Source organism: Staurois parvus, unplaced genomic scaffold (genome assembly GCF_062004578.1).
Source record: "Staurois parvus isolate SC_StPar_1 unplaced genomic scaffold, SC_StPar_1.0 ptg000251l, whole genome shotgun sequence".
Classification (NCBI taxonomy): domain Eukaryota; kingdom Metazoa; phylum Chordata; class Amphibia; order Anura; family Ranidae; genus Staurois; species Staurois parvus.
Window position 1 is genome coordinate 6,835,284 of NW_028318047.1, and position 15,612 is coordinate 6,850,895.

The 15,612-nt window shown below is 42.1% G+C and overlaps 1 protein-coding gene across 1 annotated transcript in view; it reads right to left on the reverse strand.

The window, feature by feature from the left end:
• LSS (lanosterol synthase) overlaps positions 1-10,387 on the reverse strand; it is a 70,508-nt gene extending 60,121 nt beyond the window's left edge. The window contains exons 1-4 of the mRNA XM_089680873.1: positions 10,265-10,387; positions 8,984-9,143; positions 7,401-7,539; positions 7,208-7,316 (exon numbers count right to left, since the gene is read on the reverse strand). Coding sequence (XP_089536999.1) covers positions 7,208-7,316; positions 7,401-7,539; positions 8,984-9,143; positions 10,265-10,278 — 422 coding nt within the window. The 5' untranslated portion in view covers positions 10,279-10,387. The remainder of the gene's footprint in view (positions 1-7,207; positions 7,317-7,400; positions 7,540-8,983; positions 9,144-10,264) is intronic.
• Between the last annotated feature and the right edge of the window lie 5,225 nt (positions 10,388-15,612).

Here is a 15,612-nt window from a genome sequence, read left to right on the forward strand (position 1 = left end):
CGCAAAAACTAAAAAACGCACAGGCGATCAAATACCACCGAAAGAAAGCTTAATTTGTGGGGAAAAAGGATGTAAATTTAATTTGGGTGCAGTGTTGCATGACCATGCAATTGTCAGTTAAAGTAACGCAGCGACATAACACAAACTGCTTCTGTAACCGCTTCCTGACCACCCTACAGCAGAAATACTACTACAGGGCGGCATAGGTGCGCAAAATCACATATATATATATATACGTGATTCACGCTTCCGTGGTTTTCACGCCCCTCCCAGATAGCATCAGATTGCCCGTCAGTACACCAGTCATCACATTTAACCCCTTGATTGCCAGGAACACGCTCATGCACAATAAACCTCGATTGGTAGTATAGTTTCTGAACGGGTCAATATCTTTGATCAGATCAGCACTATACCAGCGTTCACATTAGTATAACGTCCCCAAAAATGCAGCGTTAGCGGGATCAGCCTCGGCACCTGCCAGTACCTGTGTTTAGCCCCTACGCTTACCCCCGATTGGGAGCCCACAGCAAATGCAGTGTCAGTAGGTCACTGTCACTTGATACATTGCACACAAAACAGCAGTGTTCGCAGAATCAGGCCTGATCTCTGTTAGCGCTTTCCGGTAAATTTTGATGACTCTCATATGCAGCAGACTGCCAGTACTAGTGTCGCTCTACCTTTTGGTCGAACTGACGAGTACCAGCTGTCTAGTACATCTTGGTCTTTCACATACCTCCTTGATTTCTGGAGCTGTTTTTCACGGAATATCTGTATGCGTTGATTGTGGATCAAAGCAATTTATATGCACAACAACTTATCGCCGACAACCCAAATTCAAACCTTGCCAGACCATGCGCATGGAAACTCATTACGGTTTTAGAATTTACATTTTTTTGGGGCCTATCCCTCAACATGGGCATTACTAAAAGAAATGAATTGCGGTTGTATTGGTCCGCAGACCCAATTCATCATATGCCGTGTTCTCTGCTGCCATGGCCAGGCATTGATATGAGAGTATAATGTGTTTTATGCATTTCAGCGACAATACACTCTGTCATCCTCGGGGTAACCCTGAATTTGACCAGCTCCACAAAATTCAGCCCCTCGCAAATCACCTTAACCAAAAATTTGCAGATGTCTATACTCCCCAGCAAAACATCTGCGTTGAGGAGTCCCTCATTAATTTTTCTGGCCGCCTTGCATTCAAACAATTTCTCCCCTGCAAGTGTGCCAGATATTGGGTCAAGATGTAGAAGACCTGTGAGAGGGCAACAGGTTATACTTATAAGTTTTGGATTTTCGAGGGAAAAGATAGTCACATGGAGCCTCCTGGATGCCCAGACTACATGGGGAGCAGTGGCAAGATAGTTTGGGACTTGGTGTCATCCTTTTTCCATATGGGGTACCACTTATACGTGGACAATTTTTATTCAAGCGTGCCACTATTTAGACATTTGTACAATCTTGGAACTGGCGCATGTGGCAAAGTGTGACCTAATGTGTGCCCACCATTAGAAGTGCGTGGATGCAGGGCGGTATATTCTAATGGTGGGCATACCACACACTTTTTCTGGCAGAGATTTTGTCTCATTTTTTCATTCAGTCCACAGGCTGCATACAAAAAAAAAAAAAAAGAATATAGTATATATACCAACAAGGACCAGCGACGTACTGGTACATCACTGGACTTTGAATGGTTATACCAGGATGATGCCTACAGCTGCAGGCATCATCCTGGTTCGTTTTTTTCAGCTGGCGATCGGCTTTCATGTAAAAGCAATCCTAGTGGCTAATTAGCTTCAGGATTGCTTTTACAAGCAGCGGAAGATGATGCCCCCCCTCCACCCCTGCCTTCCACGGCCTTCTCGGGCAGTCTCGAGCCATCGGGGGAACCTGAGAATGCAGCCGGTGTCTCTGCCAGCTGACCATAGAGCTGATTGGAGACCAGAGTGGTGCCAATCATCTCTATAGTCTAAGAATTCGGAAGCTATAAGCATTTCATCACTTCAGTTTCGCAGAATATAAACAGGCCATTTGTATATTGGGAAAGCATCTGATCACACCGATTTTGGTTTGATTAGATAATGTAAGGGCAGAGGAGATATCCAGAGTCTGATAGACCCCAGATTTCTCAAAAAAGAATATGACAATGCCCATTGAAGTTATAGGGGATATTTGCATTCCCTGTTATAGCATTAAAAGTAATAAAAAAAAAATAAAGGGACAATGCAAAAATAATACAAACAAAATCAAAATAACTATAAAAAAAAAATTTAAAAAAAAAAATTGCCCCTCCCATGCACGCACACCTGTATGCACAAGCCTTGACCCTGTGCCGGTCTGTAAACAGCGGTTCCACCATGCATGTGAGGTATTGCCATGAACTTCAGATCAAGGGCAGTAATTCTAACACTAGACCTCCTCTGTAAATCTAAAATGGTAACTTTTAAAGGCTTTTAAATCGTTGCCTATGGATATTAAAAATGTTTGCAGTTTGTCGCCATTGCACAGGGCATGCGCAGTTTTAAAGCATATCATGTTTGGTATCTATTTACTCGGCATACCATTACCTTTTATATTGTACCAAGTAATTAGCCAATATATTGTGTTTTTGTGCATTAAAAGTAAAAAAAGTGTTTGTTTTTTTTAAATTTGCTTTTGAAAAATCGCTCCGCGAGTACTATATGCCATAAAAAATTGTAGTACCCACCATTTTATTCACTAGGGTGTCTGCTTTAAAAAAAATATAATGTTTGGCGGTTTAAATGAATTTCCTAGCAAAAAATACATATTTTTTCATGTGAACAAAAAGTGTCAGAAAAGGCTTGGTCTTCAGGTGGTTAGAAGAGTGAGTGATGTGTGGCATAAACTTCTAATGCTGGGCATAGAATGCCCCACCCCCCAAAACAACCCCTTTTTGGAAAGTAGACACCCCAAACTATTTGCTGCGAGGCATGTTGAATTAATAGAATTTATTTTTTACCACAAGTTTTTGGAAAATGACAAAAAAAAAAAAATTTTTTTTTTTACACAAAATTGTCACTTAAATGATTTACTGTTCACACATGCCATGGGTATATGTGGAATTACTCCCCAAAATACATTCTGCTACTTCTCCCGAGTATGGGGGTACCACATGTGAGAGACGTTTTGGCAGTCTAGCCAAGTACAGGACCCCAAAATCCAATAAGCACCTTCAGGCTTTTAAACGGCTTTATTTCCTCATTACACTTCCAGACTACCTATCACAGTTTCGGAGGCCCTGAAATGCCAGGATAGCACCTTACCTCCCCAAATGACCCCTTTTTGGAAAGTAGACACCCCAAGGAATTTGATAAAAAGCACGGTAAGTATTTTTCAGATCTCATTTGTTGCCACAAGTTTTTGGAAAATGAAGAAAAAAAAACAAAAACATATTTTTTGTATTCCTTTTTTATATTTCAAAACCTTGTGAAAAAAATTAGATCTGCAAAATACACACCATGCCTCTTTTTAAATTCCTTGGGGTGTCTACTTTCCAGAAAGAGGTCATTTGGGGAGGGGTTGGTGCTATCCTGGCATGTCAGGGCCTTCAAAACTGTGATAGGTAGTGAGGAAGTGTAATGAGGAAGCTACGCACCTTCAGGCTTTCAAAGTGGTCATTGGATTTCAGGCTCCTGTATGTGGCTAGGCTCCCAAAAAGTCTCACACATGTGGTATCCCCATACTCGGTAGAAGTATCAGAATGTATTTTGGGATGTAATTCCACATATACCCATGGCTTGTGTGAGAAATAAATCATTTAAATGACAACTTTGTGTAAAAAAAAAAATGTTTTTGTCATTTTCCAGAAACTTGTGGGAAAAACATAAATCTTCCTTGGACTCAATATGCCACTCAGCAGATAGCTTAGGGTGTCTACATTCTGAAAAGGGGTCATTTGAGGGTGTTTGTACTATTCTGGTATTTTAGCACCTCAAGAAATGTGATGGGCAGTCAGAAAGTAAAAGCTGTGTAAATTCCATTATCTATACCGGGTGTCGGCAACCCGCGGCTCCAGAGCCGCATGCGGCGCTTTTTCATCTTTGCTGCGGCTCCGGAGCACACTGCCCACCAGGTGACAGGCAATAGGGTTTCAGTGGTCGGCAAGCCGCGGATCGCAAGCCACATGCGGCTCTTCTGTGTGCCGGGCACCCGCTCCCCTCCCTCCTCTCGGGCGGCCGCCTCAAAAGTCAGGACTCTTTTAATCCGGCCCGCGGAGCGTGGAACATTGGCTGTCAGGATGTAGGCGGGGCAGCCAGGATGTAGGCGGGGCAGCGTGACGAACTCCTCTCCTCTCACAGTCCGCCCTGAAGACCGGAACACAGCGCGGGAACACAGCGAGAGGAACGCGCGGAGCAAAGGTAAGTGAATTGAGACAATATGGGGAATGAATTACTATAGGGGGATGAATTACTATAGGGGGGATGAATTACTATATGGGGGATGAATTACTATATGGGGGATGAATTACTATACGGCGTAGCTACTCAACGTGGTTCAGGTCCGCCTCGCCACGAGTACAGTGCCTGGTGACGTTGGGATTTGTTTTAAATGTTGCAATGGTTTTGCGGCTCCCAGTCTTTTTTTTCCCTTCGGAAACGGGTCCAAGTGGCTCTTTATGTCTTAAAAGTTGCAGACCCCTGATCTATACCATAGTTTGTAGACGCTATAACTTTCACACAAAGCAATCAATATACAGTACATTTACTGGGATTTTGTTAACCAAAAACATGTAGAAGAATACATTTTGGCCTAACTTTATGACGACATTTTAGTTTTTTTGGATATTTTTTATGACCAAAATGAGAAAATATTGTTTTTTTCAAAACAAAAATTTTTCTTCAAAATTTTTCTGGTTATAGCGCCAAAAATAAAAAGTGCACAGGTGATCAAATACCACCAAAAGAAAGCTCTATTTGTGTGAAAAAAAAGACATAAATTTCATTTATGTACCGTATTGCATGACCGTGCAATTGTCCGTTAAACTAGCGCAGCGCTACAAAGCAAAAAAATGGCGTGAATTGCAGTATCTACCAGTATATCATAGTTTGTAGACGCTATAACTTTCACACAAAGCAATCAATATACACTTATTGGGATTTCTTTTACCAAAAACATGTAGCAGAATACATTTTGGCCTAAATTCATAACTAACTGAGTTTACTATATATTTATTATAGCTGAAAGTAAAAAATATTGTTTTTCTTCAAAATTTTTGTCTTTTTTTGTTTATAGCGTGAAAAATAAAAAGCGCACAGGTGATCAAATGCCACCGAAAGAAAGCTCTACTTGTGTGAAAAAAAGTCCGTAAATTTTGTTTGGGTGCAGCATTGCATGACTGTGCAATTATGAGTTGAATTAGTGCAGCGCCGAGTAGCAAAAAGAGGCCTGGTCATTAAGGGGGGTAAATCCTCAGGAGCTCAAGTGGTTAAATGGTCTCCAGTCTGGTTCAGTAGGTTACACATCATGGGGAAAACTGCTGACTTGACAGTTGTCTAGAAGACAGTCATTGGCACCCTCCACAAGGAAGGTAAGTCACAAACGGTCCTGCTAAAGAAGCTGGCTGTTCACAGAGTGCTGTATCTAAGCATATCAGTGGAAGGAAAAAGTGTGGTAGAAAAAGGTGCACAAGCAACATGGATAATCACAGCCTTGAGAGGATTGTATGCTTATTTAGCAACTTGCTATATAATAAATCAGGGATGAGTATATGAGTGCCAGAATGTGCATCTGAGAATTTCCTTTAAACTGACCATTATTTGTAATAAAAGCAGTATAAACTGTAAGGATAGGTTCACACATTGGGAACCAGTGCATAGCCACAGACACAAAGAGCTGCCAATTTTTTTAGTACCTTCAGTATTGTCAACAGAGACATGAGAAATGTTGTTCGAAAGTACTTAAAAACTGCATTTGCTTTAAATATTCGGTTTTGATATGAACGGAATTTCCGAAATGAAAACCACATACACTGTTAGAAATGTATTCATTCAATAAAAAATTTCAGTCCTGCTCCTTGAAAATTTTCTCATCAGTATGAGAAAATGATCATCAGTTAGAAAATCAAGCAAATGTTCTGAAAACTAAAATTCTCCTAGTGTATGGCCACCTGTGACATGGCACTGTAAACATATGGGTTAGCCCCTGCCACATCATTAGTGCAGAAAATACATATTCTGATGTGAACAGAAGGTCAATAATCCTATATTAACTGCTTCCGTGCCGACTTTAGCAGAAATACGGCTCCAGGGAAGCACAGGTAGAGCAAAAACCCATATATATCTATGATTTTGCAGTTCCACCATTCGCAGCTTCGGCTGTCAATCACCGGGTCCCGGCCAGTGATTCCCCACCGCACCCGGCGATCCAACGGGGGGAGAGAACTGTATGTAAATAATACAGATCTCTCCCCTGTCAGCTCTTGCACACTGCTTTGTATGGCTCTGCATAGCAGAGCCATACAAAGCAGTGTGCTTACAGTGTAAAGCACACACAGCCCACATAGCAAAACAGCACAGTTAACCCTATGATCGCCCAACATGTTAACCCCTTCCTGCCCAGTGCCATTAGTACAGTGTCACTGCTTTTTATCAGCACTGATCACTGTATTAGTGTCACTGGGGATATCAGTGACACCAAGTCAGTTCCCCCCTAGTGTTAGAATGCCCGCCGCAGTCCCATTATAAGTCGCTGATCTCCACCATTACTAGTGTAAAAAAATAAATAAATAAATAAATAAATAAAAAATCCAGTATATACACCACCATTTGTAAACGTATAACTTTCACGTAAACCAATTAATTTACAGGTATTAGGATTTTTTTTTAGCAAAGACATGTAGCAGAATACATTTTGACCTAAATTTATGACGAAATTTGATTTTTTCAATTTTTTTACTGGACATGTTTAATAGCAAACAGTCAAAAATATTTTTTTTTTTTCAAAGTTGTCGGTCTTTTTTTGTTTATAGCACAAAAATAAAAAAACGCACAGGTGATCAAATACCACTGAAAGAAAGCTCTATTTGTGGGAAAAAAGGACGTAAATTTCATTTGGGTGCAGTATTGTGTTACCGCGCAATTTTCTGTTAAACTAACACAGCGCCGTATCGCAAAAAATGGCCTGGTCAGGGAAGGGGGTAAATCCTCTGGAGGGCAAGTGGTTTAAAAGTATGTTGTCAACTTACAGTCCCCATCCGCCATCTGGAAGCTGCACAGAGCGCAAGTAGCGTACCATCTCCTTCTTTGTGGCCTCGGGAAGTGATGTTTGAGTCACATGACACGCAATCAAGAGACCTGAGAAGACACCACATATTTATGTTACATGTACAGCATCAAAGGCAGGCTGAGATCAAGTTAAACAATGCTGGAAATCCTTACCTGGCATTAAGAAAAGAGGTCCTCCATAGTCACCAGTCCAATGTCCATCTTCAGCTTGTAAAGCAGAATAAAACGTCATTCCATTTTCCGCTCCATCCTGGGCTGTAAGGGCCTTTGGTAACTCCTTCAGAAGCTCACTCTGTATAAAACAATATACATTACTTAACTCACACAAACACAAGCAGCACTAAAATGCACACAGAAAGGGGAAGTTTCATAGTAGCTGCAGTAAATAGGCTACAAATACACATGGGGGGAGATTTACTAAAAATGGTTCACACAGAATCTGGTGCAGCTTTGCATGGTATCCAATCGACTTCCAGGTTTTATTTTCAAAGCAAGCTGAAGTTAGAAGCTGATTGGTTACTATGCACAGCTGCACCAGATTCTGTGTGCACCAGTTTTAGTAAATCTTCATCATAATGTACAGAACTTTGAACTATGTGCTAGTTTGCTGGTAAAGGGTTAGCATAAGGGACTTGAGGTACAGAATCTTTCATTGATGTTCTCATTCTGAAAATGCTTGTTGCCTGGCTGTCTCTGGCTTCAGTACTTCTGAGGTACAGAACCAAAACAGGTATGCACTGTCAGAAACAAGTGATTCAGAAAGTAGTATAGGCAAAGAATCAGTATCACCGCCAGGCAAATAGCATTTTCAACAAGTGGTCAAACTGACAGCCTACATATTTCTCTCATGACTAAGTCTACCTTTATGACTATGCTTCTATGTTACATCCAATTTTAGGGTGTAACATGCAACATGTTCACATCCTGCAGCCCCTACCCCCCCAACCCCCTCTCTTTTATAGGATATAGGTTCTGTTCCTGGCCATCTCCTGTCATTATTTGAATTTGGCTTGGATCTGTGGTTGATCTGTCACAGCAATCCACTGATACTTCCTCTGGCCCCATACTTGAAGGTCTGTACCTTGGATGCAATGCATGCGGATGCAAGAATAGTCTGATTGCAGTTGAAATGCTTTGCAGGCTCCTATGCAAAAAATAATAAATGCACATCTTTTATTAATCAATATGTATATATGCACATTTATTATTTTTTTGCAAAAGGTGGAGTTAAAGGATAAGTTCACCTTTGAGAACATGTGACATGTTCCACCCATTTTTATGGTGGCACATGTAACATGTTCTCATAGCTGCAGTCTCGTCCACCACCCCCTCTCTCTCTGACAGATATTACAGGGAGAAGTTTCCCCGTATTATCTGTCAGACTTGTGGAGCGCCGTGGTAGTTCATTGAAGCTTCCTGTCAGAATATCTGCTTGCTCATATATCTCATATGGCAAGCAGATATTCTGACAGGTCTGCAAGAGACTTGCATGGCATCAGCGATCTTTTGATTTCTGGTGCAATGCTTTACAGGCTGCTTTGGACAAAAATAATAAATTCACATTTTTTTACCTGCAAAAAAATGTGCATTTATTATTTTTGTCCAAAAGGTGAACTTTTGCTTTAGCCTTTTGTGACAGTCCCCACATTTCCTGGTGTTCAGGAGAGCCATTACATCCAATTACCATGAAGTACACTATATTATGTTCAGTTATATGGTTGCGTATTTTTATTTACCACAGTCACTCCTACAGAATGTGCCTCCAGCAGACTTTGTGGTCGGTCTTCGTCTTCCACATAGTGCCAGGTTTGCCTTCCTTCTTTGCAAGCCAGGCGCCAGCGTGTGAGATCTGTCACTGGATCAGTCTTATAAGGGCCCCCCCTTCTGCGCAGGCACCTGATATAAAGCAGAAAAAATGTATTTTACCTTAAAATATGTCATAGGCACTATTTTTCAAATGTTTTTTTTTTAAAGCAAATATCTGTGTTGGAGGGAACAACCCATTATATACCTTTATTTTCGAATATGTGCTAAAAAAAAAAAAGTCGGTCAGAATTTCTGTTTTTTCCTTTTTTAGCCCTGGTTCACACTGAATGCAACTTAAAGTAGCCTGAATTCAAAGCAGCCGACCAGTGCAACTGCAGTGCGGCTTGCAACTTCATTTAACAATGCAAGTTGCAATGAAATCGGGGTAAAAGTAGTGCATGAACTATTTTTGAAATCACGCTACTTCAAATCGGACTGATTAAGACAGTGCCATTGAAATACATTAGATGTGAATTCAGGTGCGATTTGTAAATCGCATATCACACCTGAAGTTGCACCAGTGTGACCAGGGACTAAGCAGAGCTATGGCCTCCTATTAAATACAAAATGCTGCAGCGCCTAATTGTGTCTGCATTGGTATGCTGCAAAATATTATATTATAATTATATTAATTTAATAATTAATTTAATAATAATTCTATTAATTTTTGGATTAATACCCTTTTAAAAGTCTGAGTTACCCATGCAAATTTTCAGTGCATTCCAGTACATGGAAATGTATATATTTATTTGTCTCAGCCATCCATGTTACACACCATTTATTGTATAAGTTAGAATTTCCGCCTGGCAGTCCCTGTTCCTGCGTGGGTTTCCTCCGGGTACTCCAGTTTCCTCCCACACTCCAAAGACATTCTGGTATGTTACTTGGCTCCTGTCTAAATTTCTCCCTAGAACGTGTATGTATGAATGTGTGTTAGGAACCTTTGATTGTACGCCCCTTGAGGGTTAGGGACTGATGTGAATGTACAATATATATGTAAGGCGCTGCGTAAATTGACGGCGCTATATAAGTACCTGTAATAAATAATAAATAAATATGTTGGCTGAACTAATTTTATGAATGAAAGGAGCTGTGTTCTGTATAACTGTAGAAAAAGCTGCATTTTCTCATTAGAAGTGCAGTTGCTGTACACCAATATGTTCATTCAGGACACAAAGATTAGCACATAGACACAAAACTGTCATACTCACGTCCCCTCACTCATAGCTGTGATATCTCTCCCTGATCACTGGTGCAGCAACTTAATAAAGAGGGATTGCCTGTGGCCGCAGAGACACCTGGGAGTTGTAGTTTTTAGATCTCCTGTATTCAGGTCACAGAATGCAGAGAGGACAGCATCTCCCAGAAGGCAGCGCGACCTCTGGTCATGGTAAGCTGACATGAGCAGACAGGGACAAGCCAATCAGAGCGACACTGTGGCAGCAACAGAGGGGCGGGGCTGATAGCTTTGAGCCAATGAGCTGTCTTCACTGACTGCCTATTATCAGACGTTAATTGTTGGGAGTATCAGAACCTGAGAAGTCACGCTGTTGGTTTGATAATGTCTGATGTGAGAAGTTGCTGGAGAACTGGAGCGCAGCAGCTACAAGTGAATGGTCATCCAGTGACAGGACAGGCTGTCAGACGAGAGCCAAGCCTCCTGTACGGCCCATGTCACTCTGGGGTTGATTCACTAAAACTGGAGTGCAAAATCTGTTGCAGCTCTGCCTAGAAACCAATCAGCTTCTAACTTCTGCTTGTTCAGTTAAGCTTTGACCATAAAAGTTGGTAGCTGATTGGTTTCTAGGCAGAGCTGCACCAGATTTTGCACTCTAGTTTTAGTAAATCAGACCCTTTGTGCCCTTCAAATAAAGGACCCTTTCACGCCAAACGCAGTTGGCTGCATATTGAACTGCACTCCCAACTGCATAGACAATCTCGGCAATCCTAGGGGCACAGTTCACACCATTGCAGTGCAGTTCAAGCGCAGTGCAGAAAAGTACAGCAGGCTGCATTTTTCCATACTGCAAAAATGCATCACAGTGCATGTGGAAGCCAAATTAAAGAAGAAGGAAGAGGCCTCAAAGATCAAATGCAGTTAGAAAAGTGCACATCAACTGCATGTAAAATGCGCATCAACTGCATGAAAAAATGTGCATCAATTACATGCATAGGTACGAGGAAAAAATGCAGTTACATGCAGCTTCTGGTGTGAATGGGTCCAAAGTTAACAAAAACGCACATCACACCCTGCTCTCACTGCAGCCGAAACTGACAGCTGCCCACATGCTGAGACAGAGTGTTTAGTGTTGGAGCAGGGTGAGCCGGAACCTACTGTGTTATTTCCATAAGGGCTCATTCACACTAGCCGCATGGGGCTACGTTAACCAATTCAGTTCCAACACATAGAGAAAGCAATTTGGTGTGCGCTGAAAAAAAGTAAGAGGTTGCATATTTATGCTAAACTGCATAAATATGAAAGATGTGATTTTTAGAGGGTTCAATAAAGTAGGGAAAAAAAGAAAAAGCTAAACAGTGTGATGCGCTGAAATTTCATACTACACCACCCCTAATAAATACACCAATGAGCAGACATTATACAGATTACAATGCACACTTGCTGGATTAACCACTTCAATACTGGACACTTCCCCCTTTGTTCTGAATATCATCCTTGTGTTGAGTAGGGAGCCCTCTATTGGCGCTCACTGCAATTGCACCCTTTTCAATAAAGAACAGGAAGTATATCATGTCTGTTAAAGTGTTACCCTGCATTCACTATATCTGGTCTTCCACAGTACACAGAACATGGAAATGCAATTATTTTAATAAATATAGACTGCTAAATATCTTTTCTCATCAGCAGTGTATAGCAGTCTTATGAATTCTATCAGTGTCCAGTTGAGCACTGGTTAATCTTGCAGGAAGAGTTTTAATTTTCCTCTGATTGTCATATAACAGTGATGGCGAACCTTTTAGAGACTGAGCGCCCAAACTGCAACCCAAAACCCACTTATTTATTTAAAAGTGCCAACACTGCAATTAAACCTGAATACTGAGGTTTTAGTGTAGAAAAAAAACCCATACAATAACATCTTCTGTCTTAAAAGAAAAACACAATAACAGAGCTTCCACTGACCACCAGCACAAGGGGGCAAAGTTCCACTGGCCACCAGCGCAAGAGGGCAAAGTTCCACTGATCACCAGCGCAAGGGGGAAAAGTTCCACTGACCACCAGCGCAAGGGGGCAAAGTTCCACTGACCACCAGCACAAGGGGGCAAAGTTCCACTGACCACCAGCGCAAGAGGGCAAAGTTCCACTGATCACCAGCGCAAGAGGGAAAAGTTCCACTGACCACCAGCGCAAAGGGGCAAAGTTCCACTGACCACCAGCACAAGGGGGCAAAGTTCCACTGACCACCAGCGCAAGGGGGAAAAGTTCCACTGACCACCAGCGCAAGAGGGCAAAGTTCCACTGACCACCAGCGCAAGGGGGCAAAGTTCCACTGACCACCAGCACAAAGGGGCAAAGTTCCACTGACCACCAGCGCAAGGGGGCAAAGTTCCACTGACCACCAGCGCAAGGGGGCAAAGTTCCACTGATCACCAGCGCAAGGAGGAAAAGTTCCACTGACCACCAACGCAAGAGGGCAAAGTTCCACTGATCACCAGCGCAAGGGGGAAAGGTTCCACTGACCACCAGCGCAAGGGGGCAAAGTTCCACTGACCACCAGCGCAAGGGGGCAAAATTCCACTGACCACCAGCGCAAGAGGGCAAAGTTCCACTGACCATCAGCGCAAGGGGGCAAAGTTCCACTGACCACCAGCGCAAGGGGGCAAAGTTCCACCGACCAAGAGCGCAAGGGGGCAAAGTTCCACTGACCACCAGCGCAAGAGGGCAAAGTTCCACTGACCACCAGCGCAAGGGGGCAAAGTTCCACTGACCACCAGCGCAAGGGGGCAAAGTTCCACTGACCACCAGCACAAGGGGGCAAAGTTCCACTGACCAAGAGCGCAAGGGGGCAAAGTTCCACTGACCACCAGCGCAAGGGGGCAGAGTTCGACTGACCACCAGCCCATGGGGGCAAAATTCCACTGACCACCAGCACATGGGGGCAAAGTTCCACTGACCACCAGCACATGGGGGCAAAGTTCCACTGATCACCAGCACAAGCTAAGATCTTGTGTTAATAAAAACAAAAGTATTAAAACTCACAGCCAGTCCAATATATAAATATATATAACCTTGGCAGAGCACTGATTGGCCATGCGAAAGTTCGGAGAAGTAGCGACTAATGAGTCGCAGCTCGTGACATCACGTGGCGCCGATACTCCTTTCTGAGCATGCACATGGCCAAGGCAAAGCCTTAATTAGCTCTTAACAGATCAGTGTGACTGGGACTCCCCACTCTCACCAGAAAGAGAAACTCAGTGGAGAACACGGACAGAAGACTTGATTCATCTTGAAGATCTCAGTATTCCCAGACCCTAGGTGCCAGTGTTGCTAACATCTACAATGCGAAAAGAATTATGTGTCTTTTTTGATGCTTTTACTGTGGCGACAGCAGCTGTAGCGTATCTCAAGGTCATAGACAGTAATGGTCAATGTCACGTAGCCTTTACTATGGGCAAATCTAAACTATCTCTAAGACCAGCTCATGCAGTGCCACATTTAGAGTTATATTGTCTTTTGAGCTAGCAGAAATGATTCTTGCATAAATGGACTTAGAGCCCGATGCAGTTAAATACTACACTGACATTAAACTTGTGTTGGGATATATTCACAATACCTCCAGAAGATTTTACGTGTATGTCTCAAACAGGGCAATTCGCATTAGAAAACCCACTGTGCCCGGTGCAAGATGTTACCACTAGTCAGAACCCAGCAGATCATGGTATCAGACTAGTTTAAGCAGCTCACCTGAAACACACCGACTGGCTCTGATTTTGTTGTGCCATGCAGATACAAGCGAGCCATCTGAAGTTGAGGCATTTTACCTCATTTAACCAAATTCTGACAGTGAGACCAGGCCTGAAGTGACAGCTTTGGCAACCAAAGTGCATGAACACCGGTTAGGCTCACACAGATTTCTCAGATTCTCAAGTTGGAAGTCTTTGGTGAGAGGAACTGCAACACTTATTTGCATCAAAAAATCCTTTTCCAGCAGCACTTAAAAAGATATATGTAAAAGTCGGCATTGTTGCAAAAAGGTATGCAGTCCTTCAAATGTCTTGCAGGCAGAAGCAGTCATTACCAAATATTCAAGTAGGAGACTTTGTTTTGTTGCAAGACCTTCAAGCAAAGTGCAATGTATGGCCAATGGGTCTCAATATGAAGGCCATTCCCAGTGATGATGGTAAAGTAGAAGTAAAAATCATAAATCAGGGGACTGCTGATGTATCCCTCCGACCTGTCTCAGATTTACCTAGTTAAACATTGCATTAATTCAAAGACATATAGTAGTTGCATATATTTATACCAGACAGGAAGTGTTCTGTATATCATCATTGTGTTGAGTAGAGAGCCATCTATTGGGCATTCATTGTATCAATAAAGAATAAGAAGTGTCTCCTGTTTGTTAAGAATAAAGATTTGCCATAAACCACTTTAGTCTTTTCAGCTTCTAGAAGGACACCTGTGAAGGTCTCCTCTATTCTCCCTTTGATACACACATACCTTCCAACTTTCTGAGATGGGAATGACGGACACCTAATGGCAAAAGAATGTAAGCCTAGGATACAACCCTTACCATGCCCACTTAAAGGAGAATATTAAAAATACTGGATAGGTTAAACCAGTGGTGGGCAACCTTTTTTTTCAACTGAGCCAAATCTCGCCAAAACCACGATTGAAATTTATTTTGAGAGCCACATTTTTAAAACTGAAAATACATCTCCCATATAGTAATTCATCCCCCATAGTAATTCATCCCCCATATAGTAATTCATCCCCCATATAGTAATTAATCCCCCATATAGTAATTCATCCCCCATAGTAATTCATCCCCCATAGTAATTCATCCCCCATAGTAATTCATCCCCCATATAGTAATTCATCCCCCATATAGTAATTCATCCCCCATAGTAATTCATCCCCCATATAGTAATTCATCCCCCCCATAGTAATTCATCCCCCCCATAGTAATTCATCCCCCATATAGTAATTCATCCCCCATATAGTAATTAATCCCCCATATAGTAAGTCCCCCATAGTAATTCATTCCCCATATAGTAATTCATCCCCCATATAGTAAGTCCCCCATATAGTAATTCATTCCCCATATAGTAAGTCCCCCATATAGTAATTCATTCCCCATATAGTAAGTCCCCCATATAGTAATTCATTCCCCATATAGTAAGTCCCCCATATAGTAATTCATTCCCCATATAGTAAGTCCCCCATATAGTAATTCATCCCCCATATAGTAAGTCCCCCATATAGTAAGTCCCCCATATAGTAATTCATTCCCCATATAGTAAGTCCCCCATATAGTAATTCATTCCCCATATAGTAAGTCCCCCATATAGTAAGTCCTCCATATAGTAATTCATTCCCCAT